At 41.8% G+C, this 25,356-nt stretch overlaps 1 protein-coding gene across 2 annotated transcripts in view; it reads left to right on the top strand.

The window, feature by feature from the left end:
* Positions 1 to 25,356, top strand: part of map3k7 (mitogen-activated protein kinase kinase kinase 7) — a 114,587-nt gene that overhangs the window by 10,960 nt on the left and 78,271 nt on the right. For both annotated transcript variants that reach the window (XM_067984750.1, XM_067984752.1), the window contains exons 2-3: positions 16,122 to 16,232; positions 23,094 to 23,159. In XM_067984750.1, the coding sequence (XP_067840851.1) occupies positions 16,122 to 16,232; positions 23,094 to 23,159 (177 nt within the window). The remainder of the gene's footprint in view (positions 1 to 16,121; positions 16,233 to 23,093; positions 23,160 to 25,356) is intronic.

The following is a 25,356-nucleotide window of genomic DNA, read 5'->3' as shown; positions in this document are numbered from 1 at the left end:
CATCAAAGGAGCTGTTGAGTGTAGGTTAGGTGAAAATGAAGGGGCAGTCACCACCAGGTCTAATGGGCAAAGGTGCATGGTGTGGAGAGACTTACCTAGAAGGAAAAGGAAACACAAACTCAGTAGGGGGAAACTATAAATATAAGCATGCTGTAGATAAACCCCTTTTTTCAAATACTCTTTTTTTAAAGTTAAAAACTTACTCCATTCTATCATGAGTACCCAGTTCAAATGTTATTAGCTTTAAACTAATTCAGAAAGTTTGCATTTGGAGGCTCTGTATTGACCTAATTCCTTTGAGAATATTTGTCCTTTTGAGACCATCAAACTGATCTCAACAGCAACTTATATAGCACCTTTAAGATAGCAAAACACCCCAAGGCACTTCACTGGGATGTAATCAGGCAAAAATGGAGGAGACGTTCAAACAGGTGACCAAAAGCTTGATGTAAAGAAGTAGGTTTGAAGGAGCGACTTAAAGGAAGAGAGAGAGATGGAGAGGTTTAGGGAGGGAATTCCAGAGCTTAGGGCCTAGATGGGGGGTTGGAGGAAGGCAAAGTTCTCAGAGGGCTGTAAGGCTGAAAGAGGTTATAGAGATTGGGAGAGGCGAGGCCATGGAGGGATTTGAACACGAGGGTGAGAATTTTAAAATTGAGGCGTTGCTGGACCGGAAGCCAATTTAGGTCAGCGACCACAGGGGTGATGGGTGAACGGACTCGATGTGAGTAAGGATACAGGCAGCATGGTTTTGGATGAGTTCAAGTTTGCGGAGGGTGGAAGATGGGAGGCCAGCCAAGAGAGCATTGGAATAGTCGAGTCTGGAGGTAACAAAAGCATATATTCAAACATAAACTATGTAAAATCAATTGTATTGCAAAGTTGATGAATTTTATAATCTTAGCCAGCATTATCTTAGCCAGTGTTGGTCTTCACCACAGCTAGGTGTGCTAATTGCATACAGTGCTAAATGACTTTTAATTATACTGTAAAAATGTTTCTCACTTGTATTAAATTCTTGCTAAGTTTAAGAACTATTTCTTAAAATAGAACTTAATACAGTGGATTAGAGCACAGGCGTTTCATCTTGGAGACATCCAACCCAACTGATGGGATGAAAGTCTCTTCTATCTGTCAGATGCAAGAGCCCCAAGTGAAGTTGATTTCATCAGTCTCAACCTACTTTCTAGTGAACACAATCTTCCAACACAGAATTATACATAATTTGACACTAAATTGGCTCCCTCAGTGAGAGAGAGGCTGCCTGGTGACCGGCACCCAAAATTAATGGTGCACCCCCATCCAGATTCAATAAGATAGCTCTATTACACAACTCAAAAAGATGAGTGTGGGAAATTAGAGAAAATGCTGCATTATTGCAGCCGCCTTCAAGTTAAGGAGTTCCTCAAGGCAGTGTCCTAGGCCCAACCATCTTCAGCTGCTTCATCAATGACCTTCCCTCCATCATAAGGTCAGAAATGGGGATGTTCGCTGATGATTGCACAGTGTTCACTTCCATTCGCAACCCCTCAGATAATGAAGCAGTCCGAGCCCACATGCAGCAAGACCTGGACAACATCCAGGCTTGGGCTCATAAGTGGCAAGTAACATTCGCGCCAGACAAGTGCCAGGCAATGACCATCTCCAACAAGAGAGAGTCTAGCCACCTCCCCTTGACATTCAATGGCATTACCATCGCCGAATCCCCCACCATCAACATCCTGGGGTTCACCATTGACTAGAAACTTAACTGAACCAGCCATATAAATACTGTGGCTACAAGAGCAGGTCAGAGGTTGGGAATTCTGCAGCGAGTGACTCACCTCCTGACTCCCCAAAGCCTTTCCACCATCTACAAGGCACAAGTCAGGAGTGTGATGGAATACTCTCCACTTGCCTGGATGAGTGCAGCTCCAACAACGCTCAAGAAGCTCGACACCATCCAGGACAAAGCAGCCCGCTTGATTGGCACCCCATCCACCACCCTAAAGATTCACTCCCTTCACCACCGGCGCACAGTGTCTGCAGTGTGTACCATCCACAGGATGTACTGCAGCAACTCGCCAAGGCTTCTCCACAGCACCTCCCAATCCCACGACCTCTACCACCTAGAAGGACAAGAGCAGCAGGTACATGGGAACACCACCACCTGCACGTTCCCCCTCCAAGTCCACACACCATCCCGACTTGGAAATATATCGCCGTTCCTTCATTGTCGCTGGGTCAAAATCCTGGAACTTCTTTCCTAACAGCACTGTGGGAGAACCTTCACCACACGAACTGCAGCGGTTCAAGAAGGCGGCTCACCACCACCTTCTCGAGGGCAATTAGGGATAGGCAATAAATGCTGGCCTCGCCAGTGATGCCACATCCCATGAACGAATTTTTAAAAAAGCCATCTAACCCACGTTATTCTCGACCAGGAAGTGCTTGATGACTACACTGTATAAAAAAGATGAACGCAAAAAAATAAATGTTCCTCCTCTGACTAAAAAAACACTTGTTTTAATGCACTATTAATGTGAATGATCAACTAAAAGTATAATAATTTCAATTGAATCCATTTTTGTAGTTTCACTGAAAAGATTGAAGCTCGTCAGAGAGCACCATATTAACTAATTCACAACTTGCCATTTACTATATACTTTAATCTACAGCAGTCTCTGGTCACCAGGAAGATGCTACATGCCAATATAGTAGTTGTGCAGAGTGGTTGTCAGCTGTATCTTGTGACCTCATAGTGACATTGTGTGGTGAACTATTGTTAGCTTTAGAATATTAGAATTATTTGGCTCTGCAACACAGTGTCTTCCTTAATTCATTTCACCCTATTGTACTACAAAGTACTAACTGTTTCTATAAAGTACAGGAACAAACCTAGAGAAGAAGAAAAAATTTCAACTAACATTGTTATAAATCCTTAAACCACTCGAGGAAGGTGAAGCTTTTTCAGGTCCAACAGTTTAAATATTTACATTCACTACATTAAAACATTTAAACTGTCCATTCTTGAAAAGTCGCCTTTTTCTCCCTTTTCTCCATGGCAATTGAATGGATTGCTTGCAGGCAATAAACAGCACGAGCATAGCATGTCAACGCATGTTCTGTGCGGCTTGCCATTGGTGTTTAGTGTATGTTCAAAAGAACAGTCTTTAATAATTAGTTGAGATGTTCTGATTCACTGTCCTTTTAGGATTTTGGATAATACCATTCTGTGATTCTAAAGCATACAATAAATTAGCTTAGTTATCTTTATCTTCATGAAACTCCTGGAAAACATATTATTGAACGAATGATTTGTGTAAGATGTGCAAAGAATACATTTTGTTTTCATTTTTATTGGTTACTATTTCTTTCCAAATAGCCTTTTATTCACTAGAAGACAAGGTGTTGACAGCATAATTATTGTGGAGTATTTTTAGGCTTTTTTTTGCTTTCTTTCTGTCAAAAGCCAGCCAACGTTTTTTGTTATTCCTGAATTATTTAATTGATTATGGTTGCTATCTGCAACATAATGTTAATTCTTGTTTTGTAGTTTATTAATCCCCTGCTCCCCTCACAGTAAAATGGCTGAGTTTTGAAATGGATAAAGTGTTTAGTTTCAACACCACTTTCATAAAGTTCTGCATACTTTCTATTTATAAACATTTCTCAGTCTCTTGTGCAGTTGAGGTTTCTTCCCTAAGTTATCATATAACTAAAACAACATTGAGGTTTCTGTGGTATTAATAGCACTGGCTCCATGCAAAGTGAGTTACAATTGACATAGTTTTTGTAACATGGCAGGAGCAGAATAGGGATCTGTATTATGTGCTTGTTGACCTCACAAAGGCCTTGACATTGTCAGTAGTTTGGGCTCCAAAATCTAATCTCCAAGCTTGGCTTTCTGGTCATCACTTGCCAGTTGCAAGGTGGCATTCTTGGCAAAGTAATCATTCGCAGTGCCATTTTTGATCCCTTCTCTATTTTGAATGTTATCGATCAGGGCTGTGTCTTGGCAGCCAGCTTATTTGGACTTCTCTTCATTGTAGGGCATGATGAGTACTCTGTCTGAAAATGAATGTGAACATTTTACTTTAATCCGATAAGTTTTCAAAGTTCACGTGTGTACCAGTGTGAAGGATGGGCAATCTAACACTGGATTCAAACTGCAGAGCGAGGAAGAGCTGTAACTCATTAATTTGCCACAGTCACTACCCACTGCAGGGTAACAATCAGCCTCAAGAAAGCTGAGGATATTCATCACCCAAAGCTGTGTCCCAGTGAGAATCATTATTAATAGAATCTGTTAAATGTGGTCATGCAGTTTACATTGACCTCTTTCACAATGGCATACTGTACCAAAACTTTACCATCTGCATCAAAATCTGAGTGTGTCCTTCAAAAGTCTCAGGAAGTTGGTGTTTAGTCAATCTATTAATCAGCCATCATTTACATCATCATATTGTATGATTCCAAGTCTTGAACCTGCTATAGAAAGCTTATCAAAGAACTTAGCAGATTCCACATGCACCGTGGACCATCCAGAGCATCTTATGGCAGGACAAAGTACTTAATACCAAAATTCTGACTGGGAAAACATAATTGGCGTTGAAGTAATGCAGATAAAGGCTTGTGCTAGATTGGCCAAGTGTTGAGAATGGACAAGAATTGGCACCAAAAAATTATCTTTTACAACAAGCTCATGAAATTACAAATCTAAGAAGGACAACCAGCAAGAATTGTTCAAGGACACCCCACAAACAAAATATGATAAACTTCATCATGCCAGTCGTGGACTTGAAACGTGCTGTCATGGAACAGTTTGTTTGACATGCAGCTGTTTGCAAGAAGTGGCACAGTAAAAAAAGAGGAGCGGGAGCCTTGTATAAAAGCTCAACCTGCGGGTATGGAGAAATGTAGATGGGATTTCCGTGCACACATCATCATTACTGGCCATCTGCATGCACATGTACAACAGGAGAAGAAAGAACTTACATTTATCTTTCAGGACATCCCAAAGCCAGTTACATCGAATTAATTACTTTTTGAAGTACAGCCGACAATTTACACACAAAATCTCACAAGCACCAAATTAGATCAATTACCAGTTAATTATTTTTGTTTTTGATTGAAGTGAATTTTGGCCAGGATACCAGAAGACCTCCCAGGCGATCTTTGAAAATCAATGGGACCTTTTAAATTATCTTACAGCAATTGTTTCGCAATTAAAACTCATAAGTCTTTCTATGTGGATTACCTATATGACTGCTTTTCTTTCTCGTTCCCTCCTCCAACCAGATAAATTGACTAGCTAATGACTATCTTCACTGAGGAGAGGTAAGGTAAGGTACATTTTGGAGGTTTTTTTTTAATTCGTTCATAGGATGTGGGCGTCGCTGGCGAGGCCAGCATTTATTGCCCATCCCTAATTGCCCTTGAGAAGGTTGTGGTGAGCCGCCAGCTTGAACCGCTGTAGTCCGTGTGGTGAAGGTTCTCCCACAGTGCTGTTGGGAAGGGGGTACCAGGATTTTGACCCAGCGACAATGAAGGAACGGCGATATATTTCCAAGTCGGGATGGTGTGTGACTTGGAGGGGAACGTGCAGGTGGTGTTGTTCCCATGTGCCTGCTGCCCTTGTCCTTCTAGGTGGTAGAGGTCACGGATTTGGGAGGTGCTGTCGAGGAAGCCTTGGCGAGTTGCTGCGGTGCATCCTGTGGATGGTACACACTGCAGCCACAGTGCGCTAGTCAGTAGAGCTGCACGATGACATTCCTAGTGATGGAAGATTGGAATCAAGACAACATTCTATGGTAGATTTGGTAATCCAGCACCTGAGCCAAGTAGGCCCACAGTACTCTAGGGCACTGTTGATGGTTGATCTGCTAGACTAGCAAATTAATTGGATTTGGCTCTTGCCAAACTTCACCAAAGTGGTTTAGGTAAGTGGTGTGTGTCCCTATACACATTAGTTAAGCAATGATTTCTCAGTAGCCTGATTTTGAGATGGGTTTCAGTACATGTCTAACCAAAAAAAAAAGAAAGATCACCAAATTGGAAGAATATTTTTACAGATACCTCCCTGCTCTTTTATTCTGAATTGCTACTGTTGCTAGAAGCTAAGAGATATGTTTATAGCCCTGAAATCGCATGAATCCAGTCTGGCGCACACTTGTGGCTGCAAGCCCGTGCCTGATTCTTTGGTCTGGACCTCTGTCGAGTGAGACTTCATGCCAGGAACAGAGTCTCACTATTTCAGGGCTAGTATGTAAATTTCACTTTTATATAAATCATAAAAAAAACACTGCCACTATTTTGTTACAGGCTTTTAATTTGTTTTGAGATCTTTCAGCTTTTGAGATACCTGTTAAAATGATGTTTGATTCCAACAACTAGTGGTCCCCAAATAAGAGGTACAGAAGGAATGTCCTTCGGGGGTTTAAAAAAACTCCAGCTTCAAGATCTAAACTTTTACAATGCTACGCAGTCCAGGCTATACTCGCTTGGTTTAGAGTCTGAGGTGGAGACCTGTTCATGTTCAAAGTACAAATGCATGGAAGTCTCCTGGGAAATCCTGTTGAAACTACTTACAGGGGTATGGCTGGAAGTTTAAACAGCTAAAACCACATAGCTTACCATTTCGCACCGGTAAGCTTCAATCCCGAGTGGCAGGTCTAGTTGTCCGGGTCCAAAATCTTTAGGAACATCTTAATTGTTCCTTAGATTATCTGAATTTGTCATGTACAGTGAAACTAATTTTTTTTACCAAATTTAAAACAGAGGAGCAAGTTGTATTCCCAAAACTGTTGTAAACACACTATAATGGGGGAAGATTTTTCTCTGCTGTGTGTAATGGAATTGTAAATGTGTTCTTGGGCTTACGATTTTGTTGTAGCTAGCACTCAGAGAAGAAACCTTCATCCTTTTTTGACTCTTGCCCACCTTCCAACCTGGGTATGACTATTTTAGTATCATCTATGTTGGTATTGTACCATCCAGTGGCAACCTTAATTAAAATGGAGGCAAAAGATGCAACTGTGTGGTCAGCACATTGAGTGGAAATTTCCCAGCTTTGATGGTGCACCATATTTATCAGTCATCTCTAAGGTATGTGAAGGTCCGACTGGGGTCCCCCAATGGCTCTAAGTAAATGCTTTGTGTGGTTGGTACTTGAACGTTAGAAAGGTCCCAGGTTTTAACTCTTGCCTGTGCTGATTGACTGGGACCCCAGTATCTCCAAGTTGGAGAGTAGAAAGCATTCATCCAAATCTGCTTCTAATAACTATTCAATAATCCCTTTCAGAACACAGTGCACACACGTGGACCTTGAGCAAGGTCAGATTTAGGCTTGGCTCTGATGCCCCTTTGGTTGAACAGCTTGCTAACGCATCTCCATTCTTCACATGTGAAGAATGGAGATGCGTGAGGTATGGGAGGGCTGTTGGTGCCTATAGCACTATACTTCAGTTCAGGACCACTGCTCATTTTGATATATATTATTGACCTGGACTTGGGTATAGAGGGTATAATTTCAAAGATTGCAGATGACACGAAACTCAGAAATGTAGTAAACAATGTGGAGGATAGTAACAGACTTCAGGAGGACGTCGACAGACTGGTAAAATGGGCAAACAGATGGCAGATGAAATTTAACACAGAGAAGTGTGAAGTGATAACATTTTGGTTGGAAGATTGAGGAACTAAATGGTACAATTTTAAAGGGGGTGCAGGAACAGAATCTCCTGAGGATATATCTTTGAAGGTGGCAGGACAAGTTGAGAAGGCTGTTAAAAAAGCATATGGGATCCTGGGCTTTATTAATAGAGGCATAGAGTACAAAAGCAAGGAAGTTATGCTAAATCTTTATAAAACACTGGTTAGGCCTCAGCTGGAGTATTGTGTTCAATTCTCGGCACCACACTTTAGGAAGGATGTCAAGGCCTTGGGGAGGGTGCAGAAGAGATTTACGAGAATGGTGCCAGGGATGAGGGACTTCATGTGGAGAGACGGGAGAAGCTGGAGTTGTTCTCCTTAGAGCAGCGAAGGTTAAGGGGAGATTTGATAGAGGTGTTCCAAATCATGAACGGTTTTGACAGGGTAAATAAGAAGAAACTGTTTCCAGTGGCAGAAGGGTCAGTAACCAGAGGACACAGATTTAAGGTGATTGGCAAAAGAGCCAGAGGCGACATGAGGAAACATTTTTTATGCAGCAAGTTGTAATGATCTGGAATGCACTGCCTGAAAGGGTGGCGTAAGCAGATTCAATAGTAACTTTCAAAAGGGAATTGGATAAATACTTGAAGGGAAGAAATTTACAGGGCTATGGGGAAAGAGCAGGGGAATGGGACTAATTGAATAGTTCTTTCAAAGAGCCGGCACAGGCACGATGGGCTGAATGGCCTCCTCCTGTGCAGTACCTACAAGGATACTATGGAGAAGATTGGAGAAGGAAGATAAGCTTTGAAAGAAATTCATGGGCAAATTGAAGAAAAGTAGAATGTACTAATTCATTGCTACAAGCTGTTGTGTACTATTGGACTACATTTGGCACATTGCCAGTATGAGATTTGTATAGCAGTATGTGTTTGTGCGGTTATGCTGTCTAGTAGTACTATGAGCATAGCGACAAGGGTTCCACATAGGCATATTTACATGTATGCTGGGTGTGTGATTTACCAGCTTCCTCTAGTGCTGATTAATGTTCTACTAATTCTAAAGATCTGACTGGACGGAATCATAATGCAAGAGGCTGCCTAAGTTTTTTAAAAAAAATATTGCAGTTTCTGCAAAGCAAAGCTGGTGTGAAATCACCCCTTCGAGGTAGCCTCAATAACATAAGTACTTCGGAGACAGAAGCATTATATATCATTTTGGCACAGCACCAGCACTCTTAGTGCAGCATAACAGCCTTAAAGTACAATATTTAACAGTATAGGTCACCAAGTTTGTTGTGTTATCTTGTGTATATAGAGAATAACCTCTGCAATCCTATAATCTGACTTGTATGGAGGGAGGTGGGGTGGGGGGGGGTTTGGAAAAACAGATACAGTAATCAAATCCAATGAATCAGGAATCAAAATGATCCAGCAAGCAAATGACCATCAATATGCTTGTCTGGGCAACCATTTCGGGCTTTATTCCTGATTAATTAAGTTAGCAAAAGAACCTGATCAAAACTGCAGTCGTAAAGTTCAAGTCCTCAGCAAAGGCCTTAGCTTCATCCCCTTATGCCCCCACCTCAATGAATTTCGAGCTCGACACGATGCTGAGCACTTCCTCCGTCGCCTTTGCCAGGAGTCCCACCCCCCCGGACCCGGAAACGGACCCTTTCTCCCATCTTCAGAATTATCATTCCACCTGGACCGCTCCCTCTGGCCGCTAACCCTCTTTTGATCTTTTCATTGCGAACTGCCAGCGTGATATCGGCCGCCTCAATTTCTCTACTCCTCTCATTCACTCTAACCTACTTCCCTCTGAACTTGCAGCACTCCGTTCTCTCAGGTCCAACCCTGACATTGTCATTAAACCTGTTGTGTGGCAAACAGACCTCTCTCTACCTTGTGGAGGCTGAACATCAACTCTCCGACACCTCTTCTTACCTCCCCCTGGACCGTGACCCCATCACTAACCTTATCTCCTCTGGCGATCTTCCCCCACGGCCTCCAACTTCATAGTCCCCCAACCCCGCACCGTCCGCTTCTACCTCCTTTTCAAGATCCACAAACAGGACTGCCCAAAGAAACCCATCATTTCAGCCTGTTCTTGCCCCACTGAGCTTATTTCTTCCTATCTCAACTCTTTTTTTTGTCCCCTTGTCCAATCTCTTCTGACCTACATCCACGACTCTTCTGACGCCATCCACCACTTTAATGGCTTCCAGTACCCCAGCCCTAACCGTCTCCTTTTCGCCATGGATTACCAGCCCCTCTACACCTCCATCCTCCACCAGGGCGGCCTGTGGGCCCTCCCCTTCTTCCTTGAACGGAGGCCCAACCAGCCCCCATCAACCACCACTCTCCTCCACCTGGCTGAACTTGTTCTTACATTGAACAGTTTCTCCTTTGACTTCACTCACTTCCTCCAAATAAAAGATGTTGTTATGGGAACCCGTGTAATAAATTGGATAGCCACATGGTGAAGGATAGAATACTAGAGCCTGGTCTTCAGTTGCTTCCAAGCCTTTATTCACAGAGATCTACATTACCCACTCTAAACCCTAGATATGCTGTCATATAAATGGATACAAGAGTCGCCAATTGATATGCACCATCTGAATACAATTAACATTAATAGATATAAATCATATGGATACAATTAACAACCCGTATGGATCCCAGAAATGACTGCCTTTTTGTGGGGTATGTGGAACATTCCTTGTTCCAGTCCTACTCTGGTTCCCCCCGCCCCCACCACCTCTTTTTCTGGTACATTGATGACTGTATCGGGATTGCTTCCTGCTCTCGCCCCGAACTGGAAAATTTCTTCAAATTTGTTTCCAATTTCCACCCTTCCACCGTCTTCACATGATCAATCTCTGACTCTTCCTTTCTCTATCTCCATTTCTGGGGATAGCCTGTCAACCAGTATCTATTATAAGTCCACCGACTCCCACAGCTACCTTGATTACATTTCCTCCCACCCCGTTTCCTGTGAAGTCTCTATTCCTTTCTCTGTCTCCGTCGCATCTGTTCTGACGATGCCACCTTCTACATCAGTGCTTCCGATATGTCTTCCTTTTTCCTCAACTGCGGATTCCCCTCCACTGTCGTTGACAGGGTCCTCGACCGTGCCCGTCCTATTTCCCGCCCTCACCTCTTCCCCTCCCTCCCAAAACCATGATGGGGTCCCCCTTGTCCTCACCTTCCACCAGCTTCCACATTCAACTTATCATCCTCTGCTATTTCTACCACCTCCAGTGCGATCCCACCATTAAACGCATCTTCCCCTCCCCTCCCTTTTCAGCATTCCGAAGGGACCGCTCCCTCCGTGACACCCTGATCCACTCTTCCATCACCCCCAACACCTGCTCTCCTCCCCACGGCACCTTCCCGTGCAAGCGCAGGAGATGCAACATCTGCCATTTCACCTCCTCCCTTCCCACTGTCCAGGGCCCCAAACACTTCTTCCAGATGAAAAAGTGATTTACTTATACTTCTTTCAATTTAATATACAGTATTCGCTGCTCACAATGTGGTCTCCACTACACTGGGGAGACCGAACGTAGACTGGATGATTGCTTTGCTGAACACATCCGCTCTGTCCGCAAGCTTGAACCTGAACTGCTGGTCACTTGCCATTTTAATTCCCCGTCCTAATCCCACTCTGACCTCTCTGTCCTCGGCCTCTTACAATGTTCCAATGAAGCTCAACGGAAGCTCGAGGAACAGCACCTCATCTTTTGATTAGGCACTTCACAACCTTCCGGACTCTACACTGATTTCAGTAACTGCAGATCATAACTACTGCTCCCATTTTTTTCGGACAGCAGGTGCTGATAATGGTTCTGATATTGCCATTTACAGCTCCTCTAGACCCATCTTCGTTTCTTTACTTGTCCCATTACCACCCTCCTTCTTGTTTAAAAACTGTTTAATCTTCAACTTCTTCCAGTTCTGACGAAGGGTTTCTTTCTCCACAGATGCTGCCTGACTTCCAGCATTTTCTGTTTTTATATCAGTAGAGTACATGTCTGATGCTGAAACTGAATAAGCGCTCTTCCAGCAGCCATACCTTGAGTACAGATTCAGTACTGGTCACTTGAAATATAGAGGAAACATTACTCTACAGCCGATGTGGAGAAGGGTTACAAGGTTGATCCCTAGCAAAGAAAAGAACTTGCATTTTCATCCAGTACCATTCATGTCCTTGGGACAGCCCAAAGCGTTTCACAGCCAATAAAATGTTTTTGAAGTGTGGTCACTATTGTAATACAGGCAATTGTGGCAGCCAATTTGCACACAGCTAGGTCCCACAGACAGCAATGAGATAAATGACCAGATAATCAGTTTTTGATGGTGTTTGAGAGATAAATGTTTGTCAGGATTCCAGAAGAACTGTCCTGCTCCTCTTCGATTAGTGCCATAGAATTTTTTACAGCCACCTGAGAGACAAAATGGGACCTCGGTTTAATATCTCATCCAAAAGACTGCATCCCGACTGTGCAGAACTCCCTCAGTATATATGGAGTTAGATCACAGATCAGCCATGATCTTATCAAATGGCGGAGCAGGCATAAGGGGCTGAATGGCCTACTGCTGTTCCTATGTTCCTAAGTATTGTATTGGATTATATGTTACAGTCTCTGGAGGGGGGCTTGAACTCACGACCCTCTGACTCCGGCAACAGTGCTGCCCCTGAGCCAAGGCTGACACCTTATACGGGAAAATGAGTTGTGAGGATAAGGTAGTAAAGGTAGGGCACTTCACCCTTGCAAGGAGGTGAATAGGAAGAGAGGTTATAGCAAAATCTAGATAAAATTTGGAAGTGAGCATACTTATGCCAGATGGAATTTTAGTAATGACAAATGCAGGATGATTGCACGCTGGCAGCAAGAATGGCAGACACACTTGAGGAATGGTATTAAACGAGGTAGAGGAGAGGCTGGAAGAGATCTGGGAGTGATAGTACACACAACACTTAAAGCAGAGAATAGGGGTTAAAGGTAGTTACTCAAACTGGCAAAGGGTGGGAAGTGGTGTTCCACAGTGGTGCTGGGACCATCGCCATTCACCATATGCATAAACGATTTGGACTCGGGAGTCGGAAGTACAATTTCAAAATTTGCAGACGACACCAAATTGGGGGGTATAGTTAATACTGAAGAAGACTGCAACAAAATACAGGAAGACATTAATAAACTTGCAGAATGGGTGTGTAATTGGCAAATGAATTTCAATATAGACAAGTGTGAGGTGGTACATTTTGGTAGGAATAATGAGGCCACATAAGAGTCTAAATGGGATAGAGGAACAGAGGAATTTAGAGGTACAGATGTGAGAAGATGTTTCCACTTATGGGGGAGACCAGAACTAGGGGCCATAAAAATAAGATAGTCACTAACAAATCCAATAGGAATTCAGGAGAAACTTCTTTACCCAGAGAGTGGTAAGAATGTGGAACTTGCTACCACAAGGAGTAGTTGAGGTGACTAGCATAGATGTATTTAAGGGGAAGCTAGATAAACACATGAGGGAGAAAGGAATAGAAGGATATGTTGATAGGGTAGGGGGAGGCCCACATGGAACATAAACACTGGCATGGGCCTGTTGGGTTATATGACCTGTTTCTGTGGTGTACATTCTTTGTAATATCCAGTCATTGTGGAGCAGGAATCCATAAAGATAACAATTCTGAGTTATATTGCCAAATCAGTATAGTACAAGTATGAAGCCATCATGCTGAAGTTGTAGTGTGCTTTTGTCAGGCCGTAATGTTGAGTACTGTGCTCCAGTCACAGGCACAAGAGAAAATTCCAACTGAAGCAGAGAAGTGCCACAAAGTTAATTCTATGTCCGGACTGAGATATGAATATAGACTAGGAGAACTTGACTCTTCAAAGGAAGCGATTGAGACAGGACTGTATGAATGCCTATAAGGTGCTAAATTAGGAAAAGGCAACTGCAAAGCAATGTTTGAAGTTAAACCATAATTCCAGGACAAGGGTATATATTGGTGGTACTTCATACAAAGAGTGATTGATAGGTGGAATGATCTTATGGTTATGGTAGTAGAGGCAAGAACTCTGGAACCATCTAAGCTGCAGTTGGATGCTGTGATGTGGATGGAGGAAACTGTAGGTTTCTCTGGAAGGACAAGTTTGTTGAATTTCTCTCCCCCTTCTGTCATTGTCTTTGTGAAGTATCAATGGCTGTTTTATTCTAGATTGTGTAGCTGAGACATGCCAAGACATGACTATCTGAATTTTATTTGCCTAATTCTAGCCTAGTGTTAATCTGGATGGCCACATTTCATTTCAAGCGAGTGTGATTTTTGACAAATTTACCATTAATAAATAAAATAACAAAAAAGGCTTGGCCAATTGTTGCTCCAGCGCCTTCCTCACCTGAAGGTGCTGACACTTGCTGGAGTATGGTTATGTGGCCCTCCAGTACTATTTGCAAATGCCTTTTGTTCATTTTTGATCCAGACAGTAAATGTTGACAGGCTTTTCAACTTTGGAAGGGCATCGCAGCTGAGCCCAATCCTGTCCTTATGTGACATTCACACATGTGCGTTTTTCATCATGAATCACTGAACAATAATCAGGAATGAGAACCCTGACATTTCTGCTTAGTAGCCCCAGAACAGGGAAGCAAATTGTAACATCTACTACTACTCCAGCTGTGATCAACTGAATGGCTTATGTACTGTACTGAAACTGGTACACAACATGCAAATATGCTTCTCCTATAGATATTTTGAACTGGCCTGTAAAAATAAACTGAAAAAATGTGGGAAAACTGGTCCTACTGGTTTGCAAGAGTCAAAGCTGTAAAGATGAATTGCTCAGTAGTTAAAACGTTAATTGCAATGTTGTCTTACAGCTGAGAGTAAAATGCAAATTGCGTCAATCCTATTTGGAAAGGTTTCCCATTATGTGATGCAGACAGAATACTTGACCAAATTGGGTTTTATAGAGAAATTTATATGGAACACTTGTAGTAATAGGTTACTTTCATGTATGCAATGTGATTCAAGGTGTTGCAGTTATTTTTTTCCCTTATGGAGAAGTGCCTGGCCACCAGACTGCACCATTTCTCGCTATAAGGCAGCAATCTGGATCAGTTTGTAGGGAATCATGGCAAAAGAATCCAGTCTTACTGCTCTGTAGCACAGACTATCAGATGACCACCATGCAGTCTCTACGTTAATAATGTTCAAGTGCATCTAATCAAGGCAAGTAGTTTGTTATTGCTCAGAAATTTTACTGCCTCTGGAACTGCAAGTTCTTTCTTGTATAGAAATCCACAGGATTCAAGCTGTGAAGGATCACTTGCCCTATATATATAATCTGTGCCGTTCCTCTTGCTGTTGTACTTTCATGACTTAAGTGTTATTGCAAAACTATTATAGCTGACAAAATAATGGACTATACATGGTTTTGTGATTATTGATTATGTGCCAACTTGGCTCAGTGATAGCACTCTTGCCTTTAAGTCAGAGGTTGTGGATTCAAGCCCCATTGTAGGGTTTGAGCACCTAATCTAGGTTGACACTTCGATACATTAGGTGCAATATGAATTTCCTTATTTGAGAATATCAAGAATTCAGAATGGTGCAATAGGTTGCTGCGTGGGAGATGTGCCTGTTCTTTGATTAAGATCAATATCTCTTTCATTCTAGTTCTGGAAGGGAAGCTTGCTGATAAACCTGAGTTAAGGCAATTCATTCAGAAATGCCAGTGCCCTGTAAATCCCTATCACTGCTGATGGTTTCAAGGAGTAAATTGTGATCCCATCCTCTATTTTCTTCATCATCATTGGATTCTGTGTTAAATATAACTGGTCTTGTGTTGAACCCCTGTATATGAAGAAAGAGGCATTCTAGCAACTGAGGTATAAGTGCTACTGAGTTATTAACACTTTTACAGTATATGTGCACAGTCCAGTACGTCTTCTGAGACCAGCTCCTGGGTAAATGTAAAAGTAGTGCACGGATGACATTCTCCTGAAACTGGATAAAGTATGCAATGAACGTAAAAGCACCTAGTGTGTGTATTTCCGATCTCTTTAATCTATTTGTTCTTGTGTATGAGGAACTTTAAAAAAAAAACTTTTTGTGCCCTTTTATGTGACTAATCTGTACACCACTGCTTCCAAACCCAATTAACTGAAAGCACTATTATATTGTGAGAGACCTGCTCTAGTACAGTCCGGTTCCTGAAACACAGGTCTTGCACAGATGAGCACATGTAACACTACCAGGACTCATTGATCAGCATATGAACAATTATAATGGTCTTTAATGCACTCTCTTCCTATTTCAGTGTAAAATAGCCTGAATAATCTTTTTTAACTAAAATAATAATATGCAGGTTGAACGGAGAAGAATTAAATGAAGGACGAATAAAGGAATTTATGAAAGCAATCTGACCACATTGGAGTAAACCTCGTTTATTTACTTTTTTTCTTTGTTGCATCCTGCAGGTTGTTGGGAGAGGAGCATTTGGAGTTGTGTGTAAAGCAAAGTGGCGTGGAAAAGATGTAGCTATAAAGCAAATTGAAAGTGAATCAGAGAGGAAAGCATTCATCGTAGAGGTAATTCCATTATGTATTCCTTCTTTTCATCCTAGAGATTGAGGATCAAAATCTGGGGTTTGGTTCAGGTTTTTTTTTGGTGAAAGGGGGGAATTGACCCTGCAAGTAGCAGGAGCTGGATTTTAGCTTCTCCAGACACATGATTCAAACATAGCTGAAGAATTACTTTAAAAAAAATAATGTTGGATATCACCATTATCTGACTGGTCTAGTTATATCAGAATTGCATGAACTTGCCTGGTTAAGGGACAGGTTTCTAACCTCTATTTTCCCATGCAGTGCAGTTTTAGCCATACCATCAAGTAGAGGCCAAACACTTCCCACAAACCCACCTTGGGTCATTCTCCCTCACATCTTGGAATTTAGAGCAAAATTAGTAATGGGCTAGTAGCAGGTTCCCTGCAGACCTTTTCACCTGCAAGATGATGTCTAAAGGTACGCTTAAAAGTCTTGGGAAGAAAGTTTTTTTTTTGATGGGGGAGAATGGGTGCCCTGGGAGAGGTCTCTGGATACAAATCCTTGAATTCAAAGCACGTTTGAGATTTTTAAAATTAATCATCATGTTTACAAATGATAGAATTTGGAGCTCAACATCTTATGGGACTCCTTTTAAAATAAATAGCAAGGTGTTTTCAGCGAGGACAAGCGTGTGTGTGTGTATGTATGTATATAATATATATATATATATATATATATATACACATTTTTTAAAAGTCCACATTCCCAAATGCATAATGGGTAATTGAGCAATTCTGCATTTCCAACAGGGAGCTGTGGTCATGCAGCACAGGTCAGAGAATTGGGGCTACATTGTGTGGCCGTATTCCCAACGCATTTAAAATGAATGAGTTTAACACCTCTGCTAAAATAGCTATGATGAATTTCAGATGAACACATTAAACGTTCGTACACTGGTATTCCAAGGTGTATTTTAACAGCCCAAGTTAATGAATTACTGGATTGTGAATATATCCTATGTGTTGCATTTTTGAGGTTTTTTTTTAACTCAACGTTTTTTGGGTTCAGAATCACTCGCCACGTGCAAACAGGCCTTGTGCCCCCTATGAACCAGAGTGTGCCTTTACCTGCCTTATATCTAAGTAAATGTAATAGGATCCAGGAACTGAATGGAGAATCTTTGTCACTGCTCTCCAGCTTACTGGATTGGAACACATGTCGCCATGTGATCTCCTCGTCTTCAGTAGGTGAAAGAATCAGACCACAGCTCATTTTATAAACCACCAGACAAATTAATTGACTATTAAACAGATAAATGTATGGCACTCAGTACAAACAGTATGTTTACAGCATTATATTGCATGTGCCTTGTTGCAGTGCAATCAAGATATAGCTCCAAATAACTGAAGATATCCTGTAACAAAAAAGAATTAAAAACTATTTCTCTTAACTACTTTAGATAGTCAACCAATCACAAGAATCAAAATGACATTTGTCTACATAAGTACAGCTGACAAACAAATGCACTGTAAGCAGCTCCAGGGGGTGCTTGTAATTGAATGGAATAGCTTGCCCCATTGATCAATTCCAAACACTTCGAATAGTCGATCCACGCACATCTTTGCCTTGTCCTGAGGTGTGAATATTGGTGCGCTGGGATGTGTATTCCCTGTAGCCTGCAGAAGCAACTAGCAGTTTTTTTTTCATTCGTTCATGGGATGTGGGTGTCGCTGGCAAGGCCAGCATTTATTGCCCATCCCTAATTGCTCTTGAGAAGATGGTGGTGAGCCGCCGCCTTCAACCGCTGCAGTCCTTGTGGTGAAGGTTCTCCCAATTTTAACCCCGTGTGTGACCCGCAAGGAAGAAACCAATAAATAATCCATTGTAGGCAGAAATACTTAATTTTTGTCACAATGTGGTTGACCATCTGGAGTTTTTTTTTCTTTTCAAAGATCCTTACTAAACAAATGCCTTCATGAACAAATGTATGAAAACCTTCTTGTGCAGTGACATATGTTGTGTTGAAATGCATTATTATATCACCAGGACAAAAATGATGCAGGGCTCCTCTGGCTCTTCCAAACAAAAATTTGCTACATTAATTTTTCATGAATATCATGCCCTTTTAAATCACACCAATCTGATTAGTTGGATGTTATAGGATATCTGCAATTCATCATGCTTGTTGGGAAGTGGTGGACAGGCTGAATGGCCTGTACAATAGCTAGGAACAGAAGCAGGAGAAGTTACCACACTTTCAGGAGTATGACAAGGTATGACTGGCAAATCATTTACCATGTCAAAGGTCCAAGATTGTGCTACCAAGAGTTGCCTGCCACCTTGCTCCACATTTACTGCTTGCCCATTTTGAGCCCTCATACAGCTTTACAGCTCTTTCACTGCATCTCCTGCATATCCATACTTTAGCAGTCAAGATGTAATGTGCCATTCATAGTCTCGCCACATACATCAGATCATTGTAACATAATCTAGCTACATGATTTTTGATTAGCTTCTGACCCATAGGTTGGTCACAAGAGCAGATGCTCCTTCAAATTAAATCTCAAGATAACCTTTCTGCTTCCAGGACAAGATGGTATAAAATTCAAGGGAACAGGTCCCAACTGGAAAAAGGCTCATGAATCACAAGAACCCATAGGCTTCACTGGTGTAGTATAACTGCAACTGGTGCAAGGCAAACTTGGAGGTAGTAAGGAAAGATGAAGCAGTAGGTCTCCCCCAAGATCAGGCCTAGTGCCATGCTACTCTTATATCTCTCACAACCACACAAATTTCTCACACACTATCTCAGTTAGAAAGTATTCAAGGAGCTTAGCATTCTATCGTTTGTCTTGTTACTGTAGACCTGGAAGAACAGCTTTCAGTGCTGCTAGTGGCCCTAAGTAAGGCAGCACCACACAGTATCCTGTGACCCTCACTGAAGTTTGCAGGAACCTACATAGAAGGATGCAGTTAGTTAACTCGAGAAAATAACATCAGTTGAGGCAGGCCATCCGGGTGACGGAATCAGCTGGCCACATAGCTATCTTCTGTGATATACTACACTTTTGGGAACCTTAGCATCTGGAAAATGTTCTGTGTTGTGTTTTCTAGAGGGAAAGCGTTGTCCCTTGCAATCAAGGTCTCTATTACTTGCTTGATGTGTTTGGGCACAATTGCCTGACTTGGTGGTAACTTGAAAAGACTCATTGATGCAAAAGTTCAATGCAGTACTGACCTTCACACCAACACGACGAGCCATCCCTGTGGAGGAATTTGTCTGCAGGTCAGCTTCCGTGAAATGGCCTAGCTATGTGACAGCCTCCCTTATGATGCAGAAGCACAGAAGACAGGCCTGTTCTGACATACCCAGTAATGGCTGTCTAAGCCAGTAAATGCAGCTCCTGGGCAAGAAGAGTTGTATGCCAAGTGACTGAGATGTAGTCACATCTGCTTGTCATGTCCCTTGAGAACTGCTTTTCTTGCTCCAACTCTGAAAATGCGATTAGAGATCACAAAGAAATTTCCATTCTGGTGACTTTGCTTGCAACAAGTGAAATTACAATTTAAGCAAGACTGTTGTAGGAAAATGAATTGGAAGTTAAAGTATTATAATGCAAAAAATCAATACTCAAAAGCAACATTAAGTCCTGCATCAATGAAAATGCAAATAAAGCAATATAAGAAGCAGCAAAAAAAACTTTTAAATCAACTCTATATAAAGTACTACTACCTTTTTATATAACCAACTCTTTAAAGCCATACCATCCAACAGCAGTGTTCTCGTTTTTATATGAGCAAGCTGCAATGAGACAGGAGGCCTGGCAAAAAAAAATGAAATCCAGTATGGGACCAATCTGCATAAGATTCGCAGGTGTGATAACCTTTTGAATTGTGAAAGGCTGCTGACCACATAGACCTCCTTGCCCATTTCAGCAGTCTGCAATTCATAGTTGTGACCAATGAGACTCTATACGAGGAGGTGCAACCGTGCAAAATTTACCCTTATATGCCAGCAAAGGTTTCAGAATGTGAAATAATTACCGAAAAGAAAAAGAACAATGTCTACTGTTTCTTCCAAATTAAGGTTACTTATATTGGTTTGGTAACAGTTAGTATTTCATCTATAACTAAAACCAAAAGCTACCTAACCCACAGACCTTCATGCCCAATTTTAATGTTTGGTTTAAAAATAATTACCCGGGACAGTCTATCCTCAGAGTTAAAGTAAATCCTTAAGCTAAATTACTTTTGGTAGAGATTGAAATTCTGGGCAGTTAACTGTAATGTTCAAACAATTTTTAATAAAAAGCCTGATGGTAATAAGTGCAGTATATTTTTGTTTCAGCATGTTAGTTTGTGCCAAAGAGCCACCCTCTGTACTAGGCTATCTGGTGGAGGTACATAGGAACATTGGCCTACTCCTGTTCCAATTCAGCCCCGCCGTTCATTAGATCATGGCTGATCTGCAGCTCAACTCCATTTACCCACCTTTGCTCCATGTTCCTCGATATCCTTACCTAACAAAAATCTATCGGTCTCCACCTTGAAAGCTCCAATTGTACCAGCATCTACAGCCTCTAGGTGGAAAGAGAATTCGAGATATCTACTACACTTTGTGTGAAAAAGTGCTTCCTACTGTCTCCCCATTTAGAAAATACTCCGATTTATCTTTCTTGGGTCCAAAGTGGATGACCTCACACTTGTCCACTTTGAACTCCATTTGCCATAATTTTGCCCACTCACTGGACTCAATTTTCAAAGTAAAATACGGGTGGGTTGGGGGCAGGGGGGGGGGGGCATTGAAAATTGCCACCATTTCAGACCTGCCTCCAACCTGCCCATTTCTGGTTTTCACGGGGGCGGGAAGAGGGGCGGGCAACCAACCCGCTCCAAGGAGGTGGGTCAGGCCTTAAAACCTTTCAAGGAGTCTTTAGGCCTCCATTTTTCTCGAATTACCAATTTCAACCCCGGGGGTCCAGGATTCCTGGGCCTTGTGAAAGGAGGCGAAAAGGCCCGAGACTAACAGGTAGGCGCCTAGAAAGGCACAGCTTGTGGGCCTTGAGTAGCATGAGTGCTTCCCCAAGGTCCAACAAGCCTACCTGCACAGACCCCCACCCTCAACGATCGCGAACCCCCCTCCCCCGATCCTGATCCTCACCCCCCCCACTCAGATCTTCCCACCCCCCACTCCGATCCCCCGATCCTCCCCCTCAATGATCTCTGATCTCTGCGATGACCCGTGATCCCGACTTCCAACCCCCCCCCCCCCCAACCCGTGACTGACCCCAGATCCCATTCCCCATGACTCACGACTCCTGTGCCCACTTGTGCCTCCGTGCCCACCCATGTCTTTCCCCCCCCCCCCCCCAATCCATACAAACAAAGACTTACCTGCAGACTTATCTGAATACGTCCACTCCCTGGCTGCTGCCCCATCCGACTGAGACCAGCCTGTCAATCAGGCCAGTCAGTCGGACGGGAAACCGACAAAAAAAATAAAAGACATCCTTACGTCAAAATCGTGAGGCAGTCCGGGAATCCCGCACTGATTGGTTTCGCGACCTCAATTTGACGCCCCCCCGCCCCCTTCTCTGCTCGGTTTTAAAATTGAGCCCACTTAATCTGTCTGTGTCCTATCTGCACTACTTACTGTCAATCCTAATTTAGTGTCATTTGCAAACTTGAATATAGAACTCCCTATTAATGCCTTGGATGAAGGAATAAATATGGTGAATAGTTAAGGCCCCAGAACAGATCCTTGGGGAATACCACTTGCCATATCACGCCAATCAGAATACCTACCCTTTATCACCCCTCTCTGTGTACTACCCCGCAACCAATTTCCAACCCAAGTCGAAAGACTATCTCCAATTCTGTGCGCTCGCATTTTTGTTAATAATCTGATATGGAACCTTATCGAATGCCTTCTGGAAATCCATATATAAAACATCCATAGACCCTCCCTTATCTAAAAGACATAAGAGGAGATAAGCCTGGCTGCTGGCAGTTGTAAGCAGAGAAAGACAAGACAATATTTGGCATTGTGGCATGTCTTTTAATGGGTCTTCGATGAAACCTAGATGACTATGTTTCTTGGGAGAGACTGAGGATGTGCTGATGGGGGGATTCTGATCGCAAGGTCAGGTGGGATGTTGAAAGTTCCAATTTGTGTGTGGAGGTTGCTTTTCCTTCAAAAAATTAGGAAAGCCAAATTGGAGGTAGTTAATTAGCAGTGCAGAAATTTATACTGTTAGCATGATGATCACTTCACATCTGAGAGGAATTTGTTTTAAATTAAACTTTAGTTGGATTTAGTTATGCAAGGGTTTCTGTTAATAGCATGACAAGGGGATTAAGTTATATATAGCCCTATGTTGTGCAAAATTCTGGCTGATGTAAAATTTTATTCCAGCTTAATTTGTCATCAGTATGTTTTTGAAATATCCAGCTTTTTATGACCATGCTATCGAGCAGATTCATAGTTTTGTGAAATGCACAAAATTAAAGTAGCATTACAAATGAGATTGTAGTGGAACCTTGATTATTTGCCTTCCTGACTATCCTACAGATTTTTTGCAGGCAAAGCCTTGCACAAGATGTTGCCTCACTGCACAGTCCACTTACTCCAATCTCTTCCTGTCTAGCATAAATTGATCCCAAAGACCAAGAAAGATTAAATTCCGCTTCACTTATTTGTATTGTATTTGTCTCCATTCCTATGCCCAGGGTATTGCTGTACCGTGCATCTCATTTGGGACTTTTGATTATCTGCTAATTTCCTTTCTCTACCTTGTGGGTGGGGTATACTCCCACTGCAACAGCCAATGAAAGCTCCACTGCATAGGTTGTGCCTCAACTCTTTATTTTGTTTTCATAACTTTTTTTCTCTTTCTGTTACAGCTTCGGCAGTTGTCACGTGTAACCCACCCCAATATTGTGAAACTGTATGGAGCCTGTCTAAATCCAGTATGTAATTCAAATCTTACTTACCATTTCAGGCCATGTAACCTGTGTAAAGAAATAAGGGCAAAATTGAAACTAAAGAAAAAAGCATACACTAAGTATATAGACAACAAAGGAGAAGATGACAAAAGGGAGTACGTAAAGGTTAGGAAAGAAGTTTTAAAAAAAACAATTGGAAAGGCATAGAGAAACTATGAAATGAAATTATCAAGGAACATGAAAAGAAATAGTGAAGTATTCTACAGACACATAAATAACAAAAGAAAAATCAGAATAGGGATTGGGCCCCAAGGGATACACACAATAAACTCACAGGTAATGACAATGAAATGGCAGAAATATTAAATAATTACTTTGCCTCAGTATTTACCAGGGAGACTAACATGGTGGGCATAACATTAGAAGAAGAGATCAAAAAAGATATAAAGATATTTATGATAGAAAGGGGGAGATAATTGATAAACCAATCAAACTTAGAGAAGATAAAACCCCTGGTCTGGATGGAATGTATCTCCGCATATTAAAAGAAGTTAGGGAAGAGATAGCAGAGGCACTATTACATATACGTATAAATTCATTAGAAAAGAGAATAATGCCAGAGGAGTGCTAATGTGATTCCTGTATTTAAAAAGGAAGGTAGAACGATTCCAGGGAACTATAGACCAGTTAGCTTAACGTCGGTGGTAGGAAAGACAATGGAATCTTACTCAAAGATGTAATAGGAAAACATCTAGAAACCGAAAATATAATAAAGAATAGTTAGCATGGATTTCAAAAGAGAAGGTCATGCTTGACCAACCTTATTGAATGCTTTGACGAAGTAGCAGAAAGGGTAGACAAGAGTGATGCAGTAGTTGTAATATATTTGGAGTTTCAAAAGGCTTTCGATAAAGTACTGCGTAGTAGATTCATGACTAAGGGCAGAGCATGTGGATTCAGGGGACAGGTAGCAGAATGGATAGCAAGCTGGCTACAAAACATAAAACAGAGAGTAGGGGTTAAAGGTAGTTACACAGACTGGCAAAAGGTGGGAAGTGGTGTTCCACAAAGGACCACTGTTCACCATTTACATAAACAGTTTGGAATCGGAAGTACAATGTCAAAATCTGCCGGCGATGCCGAATTGGGGGGTATAGTTAATACCGAGGAGGATTGCGACAAAATACAGAAAGACGTTAATAAATTTGTGTAATTGGCAAATGAATTTCAATATAGATAAATGTGAGGCATTACATTTTGGTAATACCGCTTGGATAATAAGAATTTAAGTGGGGTAGAGGAGCAGCGGGATCTAGGGGTACAGATACACAAATCACTAAAAGTAGCGACGCAGGTTAATAAGGCAATAAAAAAGCAAACCAAGCACTAGGGTTCATTTCTAGAGGGATAGAATTGAAGAACCGAGATGTTATGTTAAACTTGTATAAAACCTTGGTTAGACCACACCTGAAGCACTGTGAACAGTTCTGGTCTCCATATGATGAAAAGGATTAGAGGCACTGAAGAAGGTGCAAAGAAGATTTACTAGGATGATAACAGAACTGAGAGGTTATACCTATCTGGAAAGATTGAGCAAGCTGTGGCTTTTTTCTCTAGAAAAGAGAAGAAAGACTGAGAGGTGACCTGATAGAAGTCATTAAGATTATGAAGGGGTTTGATAAGGTTGACATAGAGGAGATGTTTCCACTTGCCAAAACCAGAACTAGGGGCCATAAATCTAAGATAATCACTAATAAATCCAATAGGGAATTCAGGAGAAACTTCTTTACCCAGAGAGCAGTAAGAATATGGAGCTTGCTACCGCAAGGAGTAATTGAGGCGACTAGCATAGATGCACTTAAGGTGCAGCTAGATAAACACATGAGGGAGAAAAGAATAGAAGGATATGCTGATGGGGTTAGATGGAGTAGGGAGGGACAAAGCTCGTGTGGAGCATAAATACCGGCATGGAACCTATGTAACCTAATTGTACACTTGTTTGATCAAAATATAGTGCATTATATTTTTATTTCTGAGATATGATTTTATATGTCATAAAGAGGGCTGACCTAATTCTAAGTGAGTTATGATCAGAGCTAAAATCAGTGTCAGAATATTAAGTTGTGAATTTCTTCCTAAACCCCTCTGTCTTGCTCCCCACCCCTTAGAGTTTTCTGTAAACTTAATTTCTTGACTGAAACCGTTACCAAAACCGCCCACT

This window comes from Heptranchias perlo, chromosome 5, assembly GCF_035084215.1.
Source record: "Heptranchias perlo isolate sHepPer1 chromosome 5, sHepPer1.hap1, whole genome shotgun sequence".
Taxonomy (NCBI): Eukaryota; Metazoa; Chordata; class Chondrichthyes; order Hexanchiformes; family Hexanchidae; genus Heptranchias; species Heptranchias perlo.
The sequence above is the reverse complement of the archived record's forward strand: the minus strand, read 5'-3'. Positions and strand labels throughout refer to the sequence as shown.